The sequence below is a fragment of the Rhinolophus hipposideros genome, assembly GCF_964194185.1.
Source record: "Rhinolophus hipposideros genome assembly, chromosome: 14".
Lineage (NCBI taxonomy): Eukaryota > Metazoa > Chordata > Mammalia > Chiroptera > Rhinolophidae > Rhinolophus > Rhinolophus hipposideros.
Window position 1 is genome coordinate 60,914,900 of NC_138060.1, and position 15,561 is coordinate 60,930,460.

Sequence of the window (15,561 nt, forward strand, 5' to 3'; positions counted from 1 at the left end):
GAGAGCACAAAAGTTTACACCAACGAAGGATGGAGACAGGCAGAGAGCTAGGGGAATGCGTTCTGGGGTCCCAGAGGAGGCGCCTGAGCCACCTTAGCTCTCTGGAAAGGCTTCCCGCAGAAGATGCCTGAGTGGAGCATTGAATGGCCTAGAGGAGGTATCCTAGGTCCTGGAGGCTCTGTGGGCAAATGTGCAGAGACGTGAAGGGACCATGGCCGGAGGAAATCAAACTCTGCTCTCTCCACTAGGGCTAGCACCGGCCTCAACTGTGCTCCGTGCACAGACAAGACGGAGACCTCTCCTTGACACCCCTGACTTGCTACTGCAGATGGTTCTCTCTGGCTTCCTGCTGTTCCTGCCTTCACCGCTGTCCTCCCATGGCTCTCCCTTCCCATTTGCACTCACCTCTATGCCTCACCCCCAGTGGCAGCTTCCAATGCCCCCTGTGAAGACAAACCCAAGTATTGTTGAGAGTTCCTCCATGTCCAGCCTTGCCCCTACCTCCTAGGAACATAGCAAGACCCCTACATGGTTCATCTTCAGTCTCTTCTCATCAGCTCCAAGCTAGGGGGTTCACCCAGGGCCCAGAGACCTAGATTTGAGGTTGCTATGGGGCAGGTGAAGAGCAGAACAGAAGACCAGAGGGCAAAGTCTTGGCAGAAACTGCCCTCCAGGACATCTAGGCCTCTTTCCTCCTGCGTTGTCCTCCCTACCCTGTGTTTACTCCCTCCTTCCTCCCAGTCAGGGGTACATTGCTGGGAGAGCAGGCCAGAAGATATGGCCAACCCATCCATCTCAATTATCCAACAGTGGCTTGATCTTACTGAGATCTCTAATCCATCATTCATCACTTCCTCGGTTCCTTGCCCTTACCACTAGCCTTACAGAATCCAGTCCTTTCACAACTCTCCTGCCCTACTCTTCCTGGACAAACATGCTGGGCTAAACTCTAATCCCATTTAAAACAGACTATTTGTGAATCCCTCACCTCTGGAGCAGCAGAGCATTGCTAGAGAAAAACATTCTACACTCATGACTGCAGCCTAAATATTTATATAGGAGGGCTAAATTAAAAAAAAAAGGTATGAGGTTTGGAAAGGGAAAAATATATAACTCATACTCAGACAACAGGATGTAAAAAAATCCAAAAGTACCTACAGATAAGTTGTTGAGTTACTTTAGCAGTCACTGGACACACAAGGTCAATATATAACAAAGCAGTTGTAATTGTATATATCAGCAACAGCTAGAAAATGAAAAATTTTTAAATGATGCCATTTTACAATAGTGTCAAGTAACATAAAAAGCCAGGAATAAACCTAATGAAAGATGTGCAATGATTCTACACACACACACACACACACACACACACACACACTAATTGAAAGAATAAAGGCATAAATGAAGTGAAAAACTATGTTCAAATGTTGGAAGATTCAGTATTGTAAAGATGCCAATTGTTCCTAAATTGATATTCAATGCAACTCCAATAACAATCCATATATATATATATATATATATATATATATATATATATATATATATAACATAGTGTGTGTTCACGCACTGACAAACTAGATTCTAAAATATCTGAGGGCTAGGAATACCCAAGACAGTCTTGAAGAAAATCAAAGTATGACAACTTCCTCTGATATCAAGAAAGCTACAAAACCTAAGACTGTCTGGTGCTGGTGTGAGAATAAACAGACAAATGGAATAAAATCTAGAGAGAGGCCTAAAGATGTGTGGAGACTTGAATTTTGACAAGGATGGGCTCTTAAAAGCCAATATGAGGAAGGGATGGGTTTTTCAATAAATGGTGCTGGGTCAGTTACATATCTATGTAGAAAAAATGAAATGAGGCCCCTCCTTCATACTACCCACATACTCAATTCCAGATAGATTTTTACCTCTGAATAGGAAAGAGCTTTTTGAAGAAAATACAGAAGCTCTAAATGACTTAAGCAACAGTTTTTTTAACAGGAAATAAATGCAGTCATCATAACACAAAATACTGAAAGGCTGGATTACATTACAATTAAGAACTTCCTTTCATCAAAAGATAACGTTAAAAATGAGAGAAGATATTGTAAGGTATACAACCTAAGGACTCATATCCTGAATACATACTACAAGTCCATAAAAGATAAAAAGCAGATGAATGGGCTTGAACAAGCACTGTACAAAAGAGAAGATCCAAATAGATGGTGAACCAATGAAAAGGTGCTCAACATCTTTAGTTATCAGGGAAATACAAATTCAAAAATAAATATTATATCAGAATGACTGAAATAAAAATGACCAAGTTTTGGGGAAGATATGGAGGAGCTGGAACTCTGACACTACTGGAGTGTATGTTGGTACAATTACTTTGGAAAACTTTGGCAGTATCTGCCTGTGACCCTGCGATTATACTCTTGAGAACATACCTCCCAATATAATGCATATGTGCAAAAAGTGACATGTATAACAATGTTACTGACAGCACTACGCATAAGACAAAAATTGGAAACAACTGAAAGCATCAACAGTGGATAAACTAAAATTGGAAACTAAACAGTGGATAAACTAAAATTGGTATGTCCCCTACAACATTGGGAATGAAAGAACTGCAACCACGTACTATGACACAGATTAATCTCAAAAACTTAATGGTGACTGAAAAAGCCAGATACAAGAGTTTATGATTTCACTTATACAAAGTTCAAAATGAGGCAAAATTTATCTGTCATTACCTTTAGGTACGTGGCCTGAGAGGAGGAGGGAGTTGGGGAGTAAAAGGGGGTGCACAAGTGGACTTTGGGGATTGATGGTGTTCTATTATTTCTTATAATAGATGGTTATATCAGCATTCTATTTCATAATTCATGAAGCTGTACTCTCTGTATACTCTACTTTTCAGTGTGATTCTTCCATAAAAACAAGAGAAAAACGATCGTCCCCACCTAGTCAGATTCTCATTCTGTATGTTTTGGGACCTGGGCAGGCAGGTGATCTTCACCCAGCCCCTTACCTGGAGTTGCTGTATGCATGTGCAGCCTGTGGTCACTGGGGCATGTTCCACAGACATGGTGCCAGCACCCATTTCTAGTCCAGAGGTCAGCCCAAACCCCAGCCCTCATTGCCCCTCAAAAGTTCTTGAGTTTTTTTTAACCCCACCCAAATACTCCCCTTTGAGTGGCTCAGTTCTCTGCCTTTTCTCCTGCCTAGACACATCCCACACCTACTGTCATTCCAAGGTGTCCCCTGAGTTCTCTGGCTAATTCTTTTCCCAGATTGTGGTTGTAATCTTGTGTTGTGAGACCATCATCAAGGTGATTGCTGAGGGGGTCCTGGAGTTCTGGCCCCCCTGAGAATGTGTTTGCTCTCAGGGGCCAGCATTTATTTAACTTTGATAGCTGGGGCTCCTGCATGCTTTACAAACATGAGCAAGTGCCCCTGGGACAATTGTGTGGAAGCGGGCAGCAGCTTCTGGTGCTCCTGTCAAAGGGGCCACACTCTTCATCATAGGTGCCAGCCCTGGGACAGATGGAACAGCAGAACCCTACTCTTCCCACGGGGTTGGCGTAGGCATCATCACAGGGAACAGAGAAGGCCCAGAGGCTGTAAATATTCCTACCTCAGCTTCCCGAGGGTCTGTGCTTTCCTCTGAACTAGTTTCTCAGAATTGAGTTTCTCTGACATCAGCACTCCAATGAGAAAGGAACCGTGACTTGAAGTGTTTCATTGATTCTAAATGCAAAAGGGAGGTGGAATGCCTCCAGGATGGAGGGTGACCAGATTGTACTACTGGGAGCTTTACCAGGGCCATTTTGTCAGCCCGTCCTCCAGGTGGGGCTGTGTGGTTAACTTTCTGAAAGAGTCAACAGTTAAGGATGGACACCTCCCCATCAGTCTTCTGGGCTTTGTTCCCATGGGTTCCCTGGCATGTGTTCCTGCCTCCGCTTCCTAAGGACCAGTTTCCTGGGGACCCCATCCCTAGCCCTGGCCTCTTGTTGCTTCACTGCATTAGTCTTGTTGGGAAACTAATAGCCCCATCTTCAGCATCCTAATGAGAAAGGAAGTCATGACCGAAGTCACAGTACCGACTCTGGATGTGTGGAATTGTGACAAGAATCATCTTGGATAAAAAATAAAGGGAACTGGGTGTCTGGTTTGCTTAGTGGTTAGAGCACAGTGCTCGTAACACCAAGATCGCCGGTTCGATTCCCACATGGACCAGTGAGCTGCGCCCTCCACAACTAGACTGAAAACAATGACTTGACATGGAGCTGATGGGTCCTGGAAAAACACACAGTTCCCCAATAATCCCCAATTAAAAAAAAATAAAAAAATACAGGGAACTGATGAAAACCACTCTGGTGTCTGCCAGAGGGTTCTGTACTCTCCTCCCCACTTATGGTGAGAGCTTTTAACTTGGGAGCCCTCAAGGAAAATGAAGTTTTTGCCAAATGGCCCCTAATTTCCTCTCAAACAGCAGTGCAAATCTAACCCCACACTTGTTGAATCTTCATGCCCTACGTAATTATCAAATTTCTGCTGAAGCAAAATGAGGAGAGCTTGCTGGGCCCCCTGACAAGTGAGGAAGGGAAGCTGAGCCGCATTCTGAGGCCAGCGTTGGGTAGGGTTTCGTTGGGGGTGGGGAGAGGGCATTCAAGGCAAAGATTTTTAAGTGAAGTGTGGAAGGGCAGTCACTTGCAAATGGATGAAAGGGCACTTGTTGGCTGTGGCCCAGAAGTGGGAACTCAGGGAAGAGAGGCTGGAGCAGGACTCCAGGGACCCTGAAGGAGGCCTGTTGGGGACCATCACCCCCACGGATGGAGACCAGGACAAGCTAGTGATGAGGTCCTGAAGCCCCAGTGCCCCTGCCACTGTCTCCCATCACTGCCCAGGACCACACAGGGAAGCCTTCCCAGAGGCCTGTGATTTATTTCCAAAGGTGAGCTGCAGCACATAGGAAAATACACATGGCTTTTCAGTCTACATTTTTACAGAGAAAATAGATTTCTGTCATGGGCTTTCTCAGTGCCACCACCCCATTCTGAGAGGCTCAAGGATAGGCTGGCCTGCCTCCAAGATTCTGCTTTCAAAGCAGCAGCTTGGCCAAGACCCCTGGGGGTGGGAGTGAGGGGGCAGCAACCCCCACGAGGGCTGGGGGAGCACACGAGCAGCACACACTGCAAAGCTAAGGCAAAGAACAGAGCTGGCGGGGGGTCTCCCCTCACCCCAAGGACATGGCTCGGTGAGGCCCAGGACACAGACCAGGCAGGGTGGGGGTGGGGGCTCTGGCCCCCATCTGGAGCAGCAGCCGGGCTCTGAGTGCGCGTGTGTACATGGGGGACAGGGAGACATGCTGAAGAAGCAGCTACTGAGAGATGGAGGGGCTTCACATCATACATTCCCAGTGCCCCAGCATCGCTCCCAGAATGTGGTCCCCAATCCTGTACTTGGCCCCTGGCATTAGCCCTACTTCAGGTGGGGGGCCCTGCTCAAGTCCCTTCCATCTCCCACCCCCACACACGCTGTCAGTGCAAAACATTCTTAGGGCCAAACCCCAAGGCCCCTGCACCCTGCCCAGGGCTGCAGGGAAAGGAGGAAAGGAAGGTGCTAGCTGGGGGCCTCGCCCAGCTCCGGGAACTCCTTGCACATCTCTCGGACAATCATGCGATCCATCTGGCACTGGGGTGAGGCGTCCTCCTCGTTCAGGATGCGCCGCAGCGTGGCCTGCAGGTCAGGGAGCCGGTGGCGGTGCTGTAGGTAGGGCGTGGAGCGGACCACGGCGTGCATCAGCGAGAGGTACTCCATGCGCAGCTGGGGGAAGAGCAGGCAAGCTCAGGGACAGGCCACCACTGCCTCACGGCAGCCACACAAACCAGCTCACACCAGCGAAGGTCTGGGTCGCGTCCCCCACACCCAGAATGTACTTGGCACACACCAGACCTTTGATAGTTGTCAAGTAAGTAAGTAAATGAATGAATGAATCAGCCCAGATGTAGTCAGTCCCAGAGTGCAGCTGGCCCGAGGAAGTCCTAGCTCAGAGAGTTGGCAAGGAGAGAGGAGCCTCAGGCTCCTTTAATGCTGGCCCTTGCGGTGCCAGTCTGTAGTCACAGGCCCTCTGCTTCTCACCCTGGAAGATCTCATTCGCACCCATTGCTTCTAACGCGACCCGCACTCATACCCCCGGCCTAGACCTCTCCTGTGAGCCCCAGGTGAGAATCAGCAGCCACCCACTTGCCACTTCCTGCATAGCTCCGACCTCAAACCCCTATGTCCACCATCACTCATAACCTTCCCCATCTTCCCAAAGCGGAAGGCTTTCTCATGAAGGTGTCCTTTTGGATTAGTCTCTCCCACACCCCAAGCTCAACCCATCACCGAGACCTGCCCATTATCTTACCTTCTACATATGCCCTGAATCCATCTCCAATCCCCCCTGCCCCAACTCTCCCTCCCAGCACCTCAGGTTAAAGAGCTCCAACAGCCCTCCACTCAGACACCCAAGCTGCTCCTTGCCCTCACTCAGACCCCCCAATCCCTGACCTGACCCCAGCATTTTCTCTTGGTCTGTCCCCCTCCCTAGCCCTCATTTCTCTCTTTACCTTTGATTAGAGGAGACAATACCAAAACCAGTGTTAGGTAGCATTGCCCTACTGACTCCCAGCCCTGGTCAGACCTAAGCGCCTGCAAATGAAACGCTGGTGTCCAAACAGCAGACACCTGCAGAGCCACGTGCAGGCCTCAACCTCATTTCCTACCACAGACCTCCGCCGGACAGACGGCCACTGCCTGGGACTACCGCCACTTTCTTGGTTCTGTTCGCTGCCCCATGAAGCACCACTGCCCACCTTCTCTGTTTTCTAAACCTAGACTGCCTGGTCAGCTGGCCTTTTGCTTCATGGTGAAAACAAGCGATCTTCCCGAAAGCCCCGTCTTCTCTCGGCATCTGCATCTTCTCTGTTCCTACCGGAATGAACTGCCCTGGCTCCTGCCAGGGGCAATCCCCTGACATGTGGGCCTGAACCCTCCCCCCACTGCCTCATCTCCTTGCTTTCGGCCATGGCCCCCTCTCCGCAACACATGGCCCCTTCTCCACGCTTACTGGATCGTCCCCTCTGGCTCAGAGACGTGCATCTTCATCTCCCACCTTTAAAACACTCTCCCTAACCCCATGTCTCCGTCCAGCAACCCCCCTTTTTCTGCTCTGCTTCACAGAAACTCACAAGAGTTGTCTCCATTGACTTCTTCCAACCCCCATCTAGTTTAACTCCCTTCCAACTTCAAATTCTCTCCTAATCTTTCCACTCAGACTCTCTTGCTTCCATTCCAGACGTGACATGTCAGTCACCACTGACCTCTGTGTGGCACAACCAATGGCCAATTCTCAGCCCTCATCTTACTCAGGCTCCTAACTGTGAAGATGACTCATCTCTCTCCTCCTCTAAACACATGGCTTTGGGCTCCTGTTCGCTTGGTTTTCCTCCTGGGTTTCTCCCTACTTGCTGTACTGGGCACCGGACTGAGGTCTGAGCTTCCTTCTGACCCGCCCATTCCCGTTCCCTAGGTGATCGCGCTGTCACAGGCTTCCTACCACATCAATGCACAGACAACCCCAAAGCGTGTCTCTCCAGTCTCGACTCCTACCCCGCTGCCTCCCTGCCGTCCTCTGTACCTGGATGTCTAGCAGGCATCTTCTTAACCGTGACACATCAAAACACAACTCTGTCTTTCCCAAAGGCTCCTCCCCACCTCGGCAATCTGTTCCTCATCCACCTGGTTGCTCAGACAGATGTGGCAGCGAGCTCTGCCAGACCCACTCCCAACACACCCACGTGGGGCCCTTCCCCCACCGCGTCCGGCCCTGACAGCCGCGGCTGCTTCCTCACTGGGCTCAGCTTCTGTTGTGCTCGCTCCCATGGTCACCATTCCGTCTGGGATGCGCATCATGTCACACCCCCTTCCTCGTGCTGCAGCTCCACCCCCCCTTGCTCTTCCCTCACCCCCCACTGCTCCCTCCAGACAGCCCACCTCCACATGGCCTCACAGTGGCTCCTTTGGGTCCTGGCACACCCATCACAGCTCCTGCGCGGCCTCCCACACCTGGCTCCAGCAGCGTCCCCATCCCTCATCTCCAGTGTCATGTCCCCCCACTTCGTTTCAGTTGCTACGCAGCTACCGTCCCCGCCGTAGCCACCTCCAAGCACCTTGTCTCCAGGCGACAGGTCCGCGATGTGCCGCACGGTGATGTCTATGAGCACCATCATGTCCGTGTGGTAGAAGATGGCAGCCGTGCTGGGGCTGGCAAACACATCCTGCAGGAACTTGAGGATGGAGTGTGGCGGCTGCGGCTCGTGCTTGAAGATGCGCACTGGGTCATCTAGGAGGCGGGGCAAGAGGCCTCAGGGCAGTCCTCAGAGGGGCCCCAGAGCCACCCCCGGGAGGAATGGGGGCCATGGAGTCACAGGACAGCGAAGTGGCACCCCCAGATTCCGGGGCCCTCACCCCCTCTGTTCAGGAGCAGGAGCAGCTTCTCGGAGAAGATCTTGACATTGGTGTGCTTGCTCAGGGCGGCCATGATGACGTTCTGGTCGGGGGCTGAGGAAGGACATGGGTGGAGGCGAGAGCACAGGTGCTAAGCCTGGAGAGCCCCCAGCTGGTCAGCCACCTCCCAGCCGGGCCCCACCCCCAACCCCACCTGGCAGGTGCAAGTTGAGAGCCAGAAGCAGATTCATGCACAGATCCGGTAGCTGCTCTGTGGTGTCCAAAGGCAGCCCGTCCTCCACGATGCTCAGCAGAAACTGGGCGAAGGGTGTGCCCAGGTGCTCTGGGAGAGGGGCACACAGAGGTCTGCAGCCCCGCTCCCCTCCCCCACACCACCCAGCCTCCCGGGGTTTCTGTGAGCCCTGGAGACACCCAGTCCTCATCAGGCTACGGCCAGTGGGTCCCCAGGCCCTCAGGCCACAGTCCCAGCTCCAGCTGGCTCTGCACTCCCCACAGTAAGCTGGTCAGCAACCAGCCTTCTTACCATAGTGCGCATACGGCACTGCCTCCCCCATGGAGAAGACCATGGCCAGGATGAGAGCGGAATAACAGAGTTTCTGGTGGTCTGGGGGGGCAAGGCAGGCAGTCAGAGCCCCTCAGGATGGTGGGAACCCCCCCAGAGGGCAGAAAGCTCCCCTCGCCTCACCCTGCGTGTCTGTCTGCATGTCCCGTGCCAGCTCCACAGGCAGCACAGATGACACGAGTGTGGAGATGATGGCTACGTCCAGGCTGCACATGGCACCAAAGCACTTGAGCAGCAGCAGCCGCAGTGACACCCGGTGCTCCTGGCAGGGGACCGTGTGCTCAGTGCCTGGAACTCCCACATCGACCCAGGTCCTTCCATGCTCCCTCCCCTCTGGCTCGCACATACCATTTGGTAGTAGGCCACCAAGGCTAAGACAGACTCAAACTCGTTTCTCTTGCACATTTTCTTGCAAACTTCAGGGTCTGCGTCAGTCTGTGGGGAGGAGGAAGTGTGCAAGTCACTCAGTGTGAGCCGTGCGGCCACACGTGAGTAAACTAAGTACAGGGAGGGGAGACTCCTGAGCACTGGAAGATGGTGCAGGGTGAGGGTGCTGCTCTGGATACTGGGGAGAGCTGTGGGCCCCCGCCCCGCACCAGAATGTGCAGCAGCTCCTCCAGGTAGCAACGGATGACACCCTCATCCTCGTACAGGGCCCAGCTGCGCTGCTGGGCATCATCCTTCCGCCGAGCCAGGTCTGTGAAGATCACCTCCAGCCGCTGCTGGTCATGGCAGACCTGCCCTGAGGGCAGGGCAGCGCTCAGGTCCTGGGGGAGGGCAAGGCATGGCTCAGCACACTCCCTGCCCATCATCTCCAGGAAGCCCCCAAGGCCTGGAGCTCAACCCACACCGAGGTCATGGGCATGAGCTCTAGGCCGGCATCTGGCAAGGGGCCCTGGCCTCACCTACCAGAGCTGCCCCTAGTCAGCATCCTCCTAGGACCTGCAAGGGGGCCACACTTGGCTTCTCTCAGCTCCTCCCCACTGCTCCCCCTTAAGCTCCCACAAGACCTGTTCCCGTGACCCATCCCTCAATGTCACAGCTTCCAAAGGAACCAGCCCGGTTCTATTTCCCTCTCCAAGTAATCCCACCACCTCCCAGTTCTGATAACCTCCTGGGACAGGTTTCTGCATAAAACGCATGTGAGAGGTGTTTTCTAGCAACTTGCCTGTCATCCCAGTCCTGGATAATCCTCCATGATGAGAGTCATGGACTGTCGCTGCCTGAGTGAGACTCTGACACACCCCCCTCCAACCCGAGCTGCAGGAGCCCTGGAGGTCCCCTGGCCTCTCTGGCCCCCACTGTGTAGACTGGGCTTGTTGCCCTCTGATCCTGCTCCCTGACCAGTGCCCACCCCCAGATGCCCATACCTCACTCACGTTTGAGTCAGCACTTAGGCCTCCATCATAGCTCTCGAAGCACCCATTTCTCTCCACTGCCAAGGTCAGCAAGGCACTGCCCTCACTCATGCCCTATGTCCATTCCTTCCCTGCAGCCAGAGAGAACTCTTGGCCACCCACATCTGGTCTCTCCTGCCACCTGCCTCCCACACCACTTGCTCCCTCACTCCCTGTGGCCCAGACACGCTGGCCTTGTCCCACTTCCTCCTGCGAGCCAAGCTTGGTCCTGCCTCATGCTCTTTGTCCAGGCTGAGCCCCTGCCTGGCATGATCTTCCTCCCTCTCTCCTTCAGGGATCAGCTCAAACGTTTCCCAGCACCCAGCTTAATGGAAGCCCAGAGCTGGAGGTCAACAAATACCTGTCACGTAAAGGCTGGACAACAGTGTGAGGGTGGGAATGGGGCAGGGGCGGCAGGATGGCCGGAGGATGGGGAGGCCCCTGGCCCTGCTGCCCACCCTCACCTTGCCTTCTACCAGCGAGAGGAGGACCTGCTCCATGACAGGTGAGCTGGCTGGCACGGAGGCCTGGATGTGGCCCACCACCACGCCAATGGCCACGCGGCACAGCTCGTGGCTCAGGCCGGTGTTTCTCCGCACGAGCTCCATCAGCTCTGCCCCGATGGTCTTGGGCACAGCTGTCTCCGCCACCGCCTTCTCCTCTGCGGTTCCGAGACTCAGCGCGCCCAGGCCCTCCAGCTCATCAGGGGCCGAGGTTGTATCTGCTACCTCCTCTGTAGGGGAATCAGCGGCTGGCACCTTGGAGGGAGGGGGCTGTGCCTGGGACACAGTGGTATGGGCGCCTCGTCGGGGCACAGGTGGGGGGGTGGGTGAGCAGCTGTGGCCTGGCTCAGATGAGCTGGAGCCAGTGTAGAGCGTGTCAAGGGAGGTGCTGCTGACTGAGGAGCCACTGGACACAGAACTGCCCCCGGAGAGCGTGGTGTTGCGGCCGCCTGTGGGCAGAGTGGACACTGCTAGGGCAGTCCCCTGGGGGCCCCTAGCCCTCCAAGCCCAGAGCTCCTGTACCCTAGTACAGGACCTAATTCTTCTGCCAGATCCTCCCTACCAGGCCGAGCCCCAGTTGCCCCACCATATGCCGTGTTCCCCCCAAGCCTGGCACCTCCAACTCCCTGACACAGCAGAACAACCATTCCAAGCACAGGGGCCCTGCCATCCTCCCAACCCCGCCTTCTCACCACTCCCCGAGGCCACCAGGGCCTCACGATCTCGGCGCTTCACAGGTGGGGGTGGTGTGGCGGGTGCTGCTCGGCGAGGCTGAGGTGGGATCTGGGAGGACACAAGTGTGACCTGAGAGGACAGGCTGCCATGTGGGGAGCCAGCCTGGCTGGGGCCCTGAGCTCCCAGCATGGACAGGGCTGTGGCTCTGCACTATATCGCTGACCCGAGTGGACCCTTTGAGCTTCTGGACAAAGCCTTAGGCCCCATCCACGCCCTCCCCCAGGATGTTCTCACCATGTACCTGGTAGAGGCCTCCGTCTGCCCCAAGATACTCAGAACTGGGCAGGCTGTGCTGCCGCTCGAACCCAGCTCGACACACCCCATTGGGCTGCCTGGCAGCAGCGGCATCCAGATGGTGGTCACTGGTGGACGGGGTCATAGCTGCAGGGCTGGAGGTGGAGGGGCCCCTGCGGGACAAAGTCTCTTTCCGGTGGTAGATTAGCTTCCTGATGAAAGGCCAGCGAGATTATTGGGGGTGTTACCTCACAACTCCCAAAGTCCTCACACTTGCCCTGTGGAATGCTGGGCCTCCCACAGCCCAGGCCACCCCCACCTCCCTCATACTCCACTCCACTCTGCACCGTCGCCAATCCTGCCCTCTGTGCCTCCGGGTGCCCACAGAAGGAGCCCACCCACACGCTAACTGGGGGGTGCCCTCCACACTCACTGGAGGACTCCGCGCTGCTCCAGGCTGTACTTGCCACCATCCCGCATGGCTGCATTGTGCACGGCCTCAATGGCCCGGTCAATGGCTTGGAGGACATCCTGCTCCAGGCCCTGAGAGGAGGGGGAAGGGGGGACAGTAGACCTGGGGGCCAAGTGAGGCTACTTAGCCCAGGCCTAGCCCAGGCTGGAGCCCGGGGCAGACAGAGGACCACTACAGCTGAAGCCTGGAGTGCTAGACGTGAACACAGAAAGCTGAACTAGAATATGAAACGGGGTTCTCAAACTGCGTCACTCGGGGAGCTGGGGCATGGCATAGTGGTGCCCGCTCAGGATTTCACCCCATAGTGAAATCCAGAGGCCTAGAGCAAAAACACAGCCCAGGGACCCCCGGCTTGAGGCCGGGAGCACACACCTACTTTATTCCCAGACTTGACTCAGCTCAGGCTGAGCTGCCAAGCAGGCAGCCTCTACTGCCTGGAACCCTTAACAAATCACCCTGGACCTTGCTGATCCTTCACAAAACCAAGGTCACACTGCAGAACAGCCCTGTCCTCATAGAGTCTTCTGCAGGCCTCAGTGGCTGAGGACGGGCCAAAGAGATCTCCTCTCCCCACCACTGCTGCCAGCCCTCATCCCTACCCCTCCTCAAGCTGTTCCAGGAATCTTCCAGACCTGCCCTAGGAAGCAGCGGTTCTTTGTGGCAAAGGATGGATGTGAGAAAGGGGCCTGGCCCCTGCCTCAGATTCTGTGTTGCCATCCCCAGAAACTCAGGGGTCCAATCTACCCAGCCTGCCTGGCATGGGGTGGGGAGTAGCGGGGTGGCAGCTGTGGAACCAGCCGGCCTTACCCCTCCCCAGTGCCTGGCACACATGGTCCATCAGGCTACACAGGAGCCTCAGAACTGAGGTGATGTCATTCCAGAGCAGATTTGAGAAGCTGCCCTGATGGGGACAGACAGATGGACACAGAGGTTAGCAAAGCCCTGCAGGTAGCATCGGGTGTGCCAGAGTGCAGGCAGACAGGAGACAGAAAGACACCCATACACACAGAAAGTAAGAAAGACAGAGAGAGAGGGGGGCGGGGAGAGATAGGCAGAGGGAGACAACGCAGAAAGAAATTGAGAGCCGGAGACAGAGACAGGGAGAGAGTTGGAGGAAGAAAGACACACACAGGTGGAGAGTCAGAATGACACAGAGATACAGAGAGAGTTAGGGAGACTGAGGCAGGGAGATATGCAGAAAGAAACCAATACAGAGAAAACGGCAGCTTCTCTACCTTCCCCAAAAAGCCAGCCCTAGTGGCCCTGGCTTGGGGAGGGGCCTCACAGGCCCCTGGGGAAGCAGCAGGGACTTTCCTCAGAGGCCTCCAACAAGAGGCCACCCAGGCCAAGAGGCTGGGTCTGATATGCTCTCTCCAGCCCAGCAGCCATGATGACCAGCACTCCTCACTGTCACTCCAGGCACTCCGAGATAGATGGGATCAGGCTGAGGGTCCAGGGCCCAGGGCCCATCCCCTCTGGTAAAACCAGAGGACAGCTCCAAATTTATCCTGTTATTTCTGTCCTGAACTGGGCTGGGACAGGATGGGGCGGGGGTACCTGGCACAGGCCAGCCTTGGAGACTCAAGGCCTTCCTTCCCACTGGGGTAAGAATAGAACAGCTGGAGACACTGCACCCAGCCCCCACAGCAGGACCATACTGGGGAAACAGGAACTGGGGCTGCAGCCTCCATTGGAAGGAAATGGGGCCATAGTCAGACCAGCGGGAGCCATGGGGAGGTCTCACTTCCTCACAATGGGAGCAGTCCCCACTCCAGGAAAAGGAGGGATGGAGTTCCCTCACTTTCTGAGAAAGGAAATCTGAAAAGTCAGGACCTGAGGCTTGGGGGGTTGGGGGGGGGTGTAGGGGAAGTAGTGCCAGGAAATGTCAGCAGGGGCTGAGATCCTTGGTTCAAAGTAGGTGGGTGGGTGGTCTTAGGAAGAGCTTGGAAGGTGGCTGAATACAGGGTAGGGAAAGATACTGAGGTCTCAGGGCTTTGGGGGGGTCATAGAGGGGATGGGGGTGCCTATGGCTCCAGGGTCCAAGTTAGAGGGTGAGGACATGGAGGGTGGCTAGGGAAATAGGTGCTGTCCAGGGCGGCCAGGTCTCAGTGGCGTAGGCAATGGCTCCAGTTGGGGGTCCGAGAGAGGAGATCAGAGTGGAATCCTGGAGACCCTAAGGTTAAGGGTCTGGAGTCTCAGGGATCTGGGCAACTGGTCAGAATTCGCTGGGGCTGGGATCTCAGGGCTGACTCTTGAACTCTATTCAGAGGCGGGTTCAGCTATTCAGTCCCAATGGGGCTGGGATCCCAAGGAGTCTCATGGCAGAATTAGGCTTTCGGAAGGTCTGGCGTCCTCAGAGTTGGCTGTCAAGGGCCTGGTCTCAGGTGGGGGTGCGAGCTCTTGGGGCGCCAGTCCTCGTGGGTCTGCGGTCTCAGGGTCAGGTTCTCAAGCTCCCTATGTGCTGAGGTCCCGGTGGGCCTGGGGTTCCGGGGTCAGCCCTGCGAGCCCGTGCTGGGGCCCAGCTTAGGGGTCCACGGAGGCCCGGCGGGAGGAGCACACTCACCTGCAGGCGGCGCAGGTAGGCGGGCGGCACGTAGCCCGTCTCGCCACTGCGCGCCCGCGCCGCCAGCCACCAGTGCGCGCTGCTGCGCTCCAGCACCAGGAAGGTCTCGCCTGCCGCGAACGCCAGCGCGTTGGGCTCCGCCGAGCGGAACGCGTACAGCGCGCGGTACATGGGGCCGAGCAGGGCCGCGATGGGGCAGGCGAGGCGGCCGGGGCTGCCGAACCAGGTCGCCAGGCCGCGAGCGCCGCGGCCGCCCCGCCCCGTGACACATGACGCGTGCGCGCGCTCGCCCGCCGTAGCCCCGCCCCCCAATGTGTCGGCCCACGCACGCAAGCGCAGCGCCCCCTGGCGGCCCCAAGCGGCTCGAGAGTCCGCCGCCCTTTCGGCCCCCGGCCTCTCCAACTCCAGGTCTCTGGCTCCTCGCCCCAGTCCCCTCCCCAGGGCCCCAGCCTCAGTTTCTCCCATCCGGCCCTCATTTCCTCCGCTCAAGCCCAAGTGCTGCGGCCCGTCCTACCTCCCGAAGGAGCGCTCGGCCGGCAGTCCAACGGCAGAGCCTGTGTCCCGCGCGTCCCTGCCACCCCGAGGGGGTGGGTCCC

At 55.6% G+C, this 15,561-nt stretch overlaps 1 protein-coding gene across 2 annotated transcripts; it reads right to left on the reverse strand.

The window, feature by feature from the left end:
• Positions 1–4,909: 4,909 nt before the first annotated feature.
• On the reverse strand, positions 4,910–15,221 carry NCKIPSD (NCK interacting protein with SH3 domain). Of its 2 annotated transcripts, XM_081072162.1 has the most exons (13): positions 14,966–15,221; positions 12,364–12,473; positions 11,938–12,142; positions 11,654–11,744; positions 10,923–11,410; positions 9,658–9,828; positions 9,410–9,496; positions 9,185–9,323; positions 9,023–9,103; positions 8,693–8,821; positions 8,500–8,592; positions 8,202–8,374; positions 4,910–5,811 (listed from the first exon to the last, which is right to left on the reverse strand). In XM_081072162.1, exons 1-13 carry the CDS (start codon positions 15,134–15,136, stop codon positions 5,608–5,610), a joined length of 2,142 nt encoding a protein of 713 aa, XP_080928288.1. In that variant the 5' UTR covers positions 15,137–15,221; the 3' UTR covers positions 4,910–5,607. The 2 variants fall into 2 exon arrangements, with proteins under 2 accessions (XP_080928288.1, XP_080928289.1); XM_081072163.1 differs by lacking the exon at positions 14,966–15,221 and having other exon boundaries at positions 11,931–12,142; positions 12,364–12,471.
• Between the last annotated feature and the right edge of the window lie 340 nt (positions 15,222–15,561).

Coding starts and splice junctions, on each gene's coding strand:
- NCKIPSD (XM_081072162.1), bottom strand. CDS start 15,136: ATGTACCGCGCGCTGTACGCGTTCCGCTCGGCGGAGCCCAACGCGCTG. Junction 12,474..14,965: donor CCTACCTGCGCCGCCTGCAG/GTGAGTGTGCTC, acceptor CCCTCCTCTCAG/GGCCTGGAGCAGGATGTCCT. Junction 9,829..10,922: donor TCTCGCTGGTAGAAGGCAAG/GTGAGGGTGGGC, acceptor GCCCTCCCCCAG/GACCTGAGCGCTGCCCTGCC.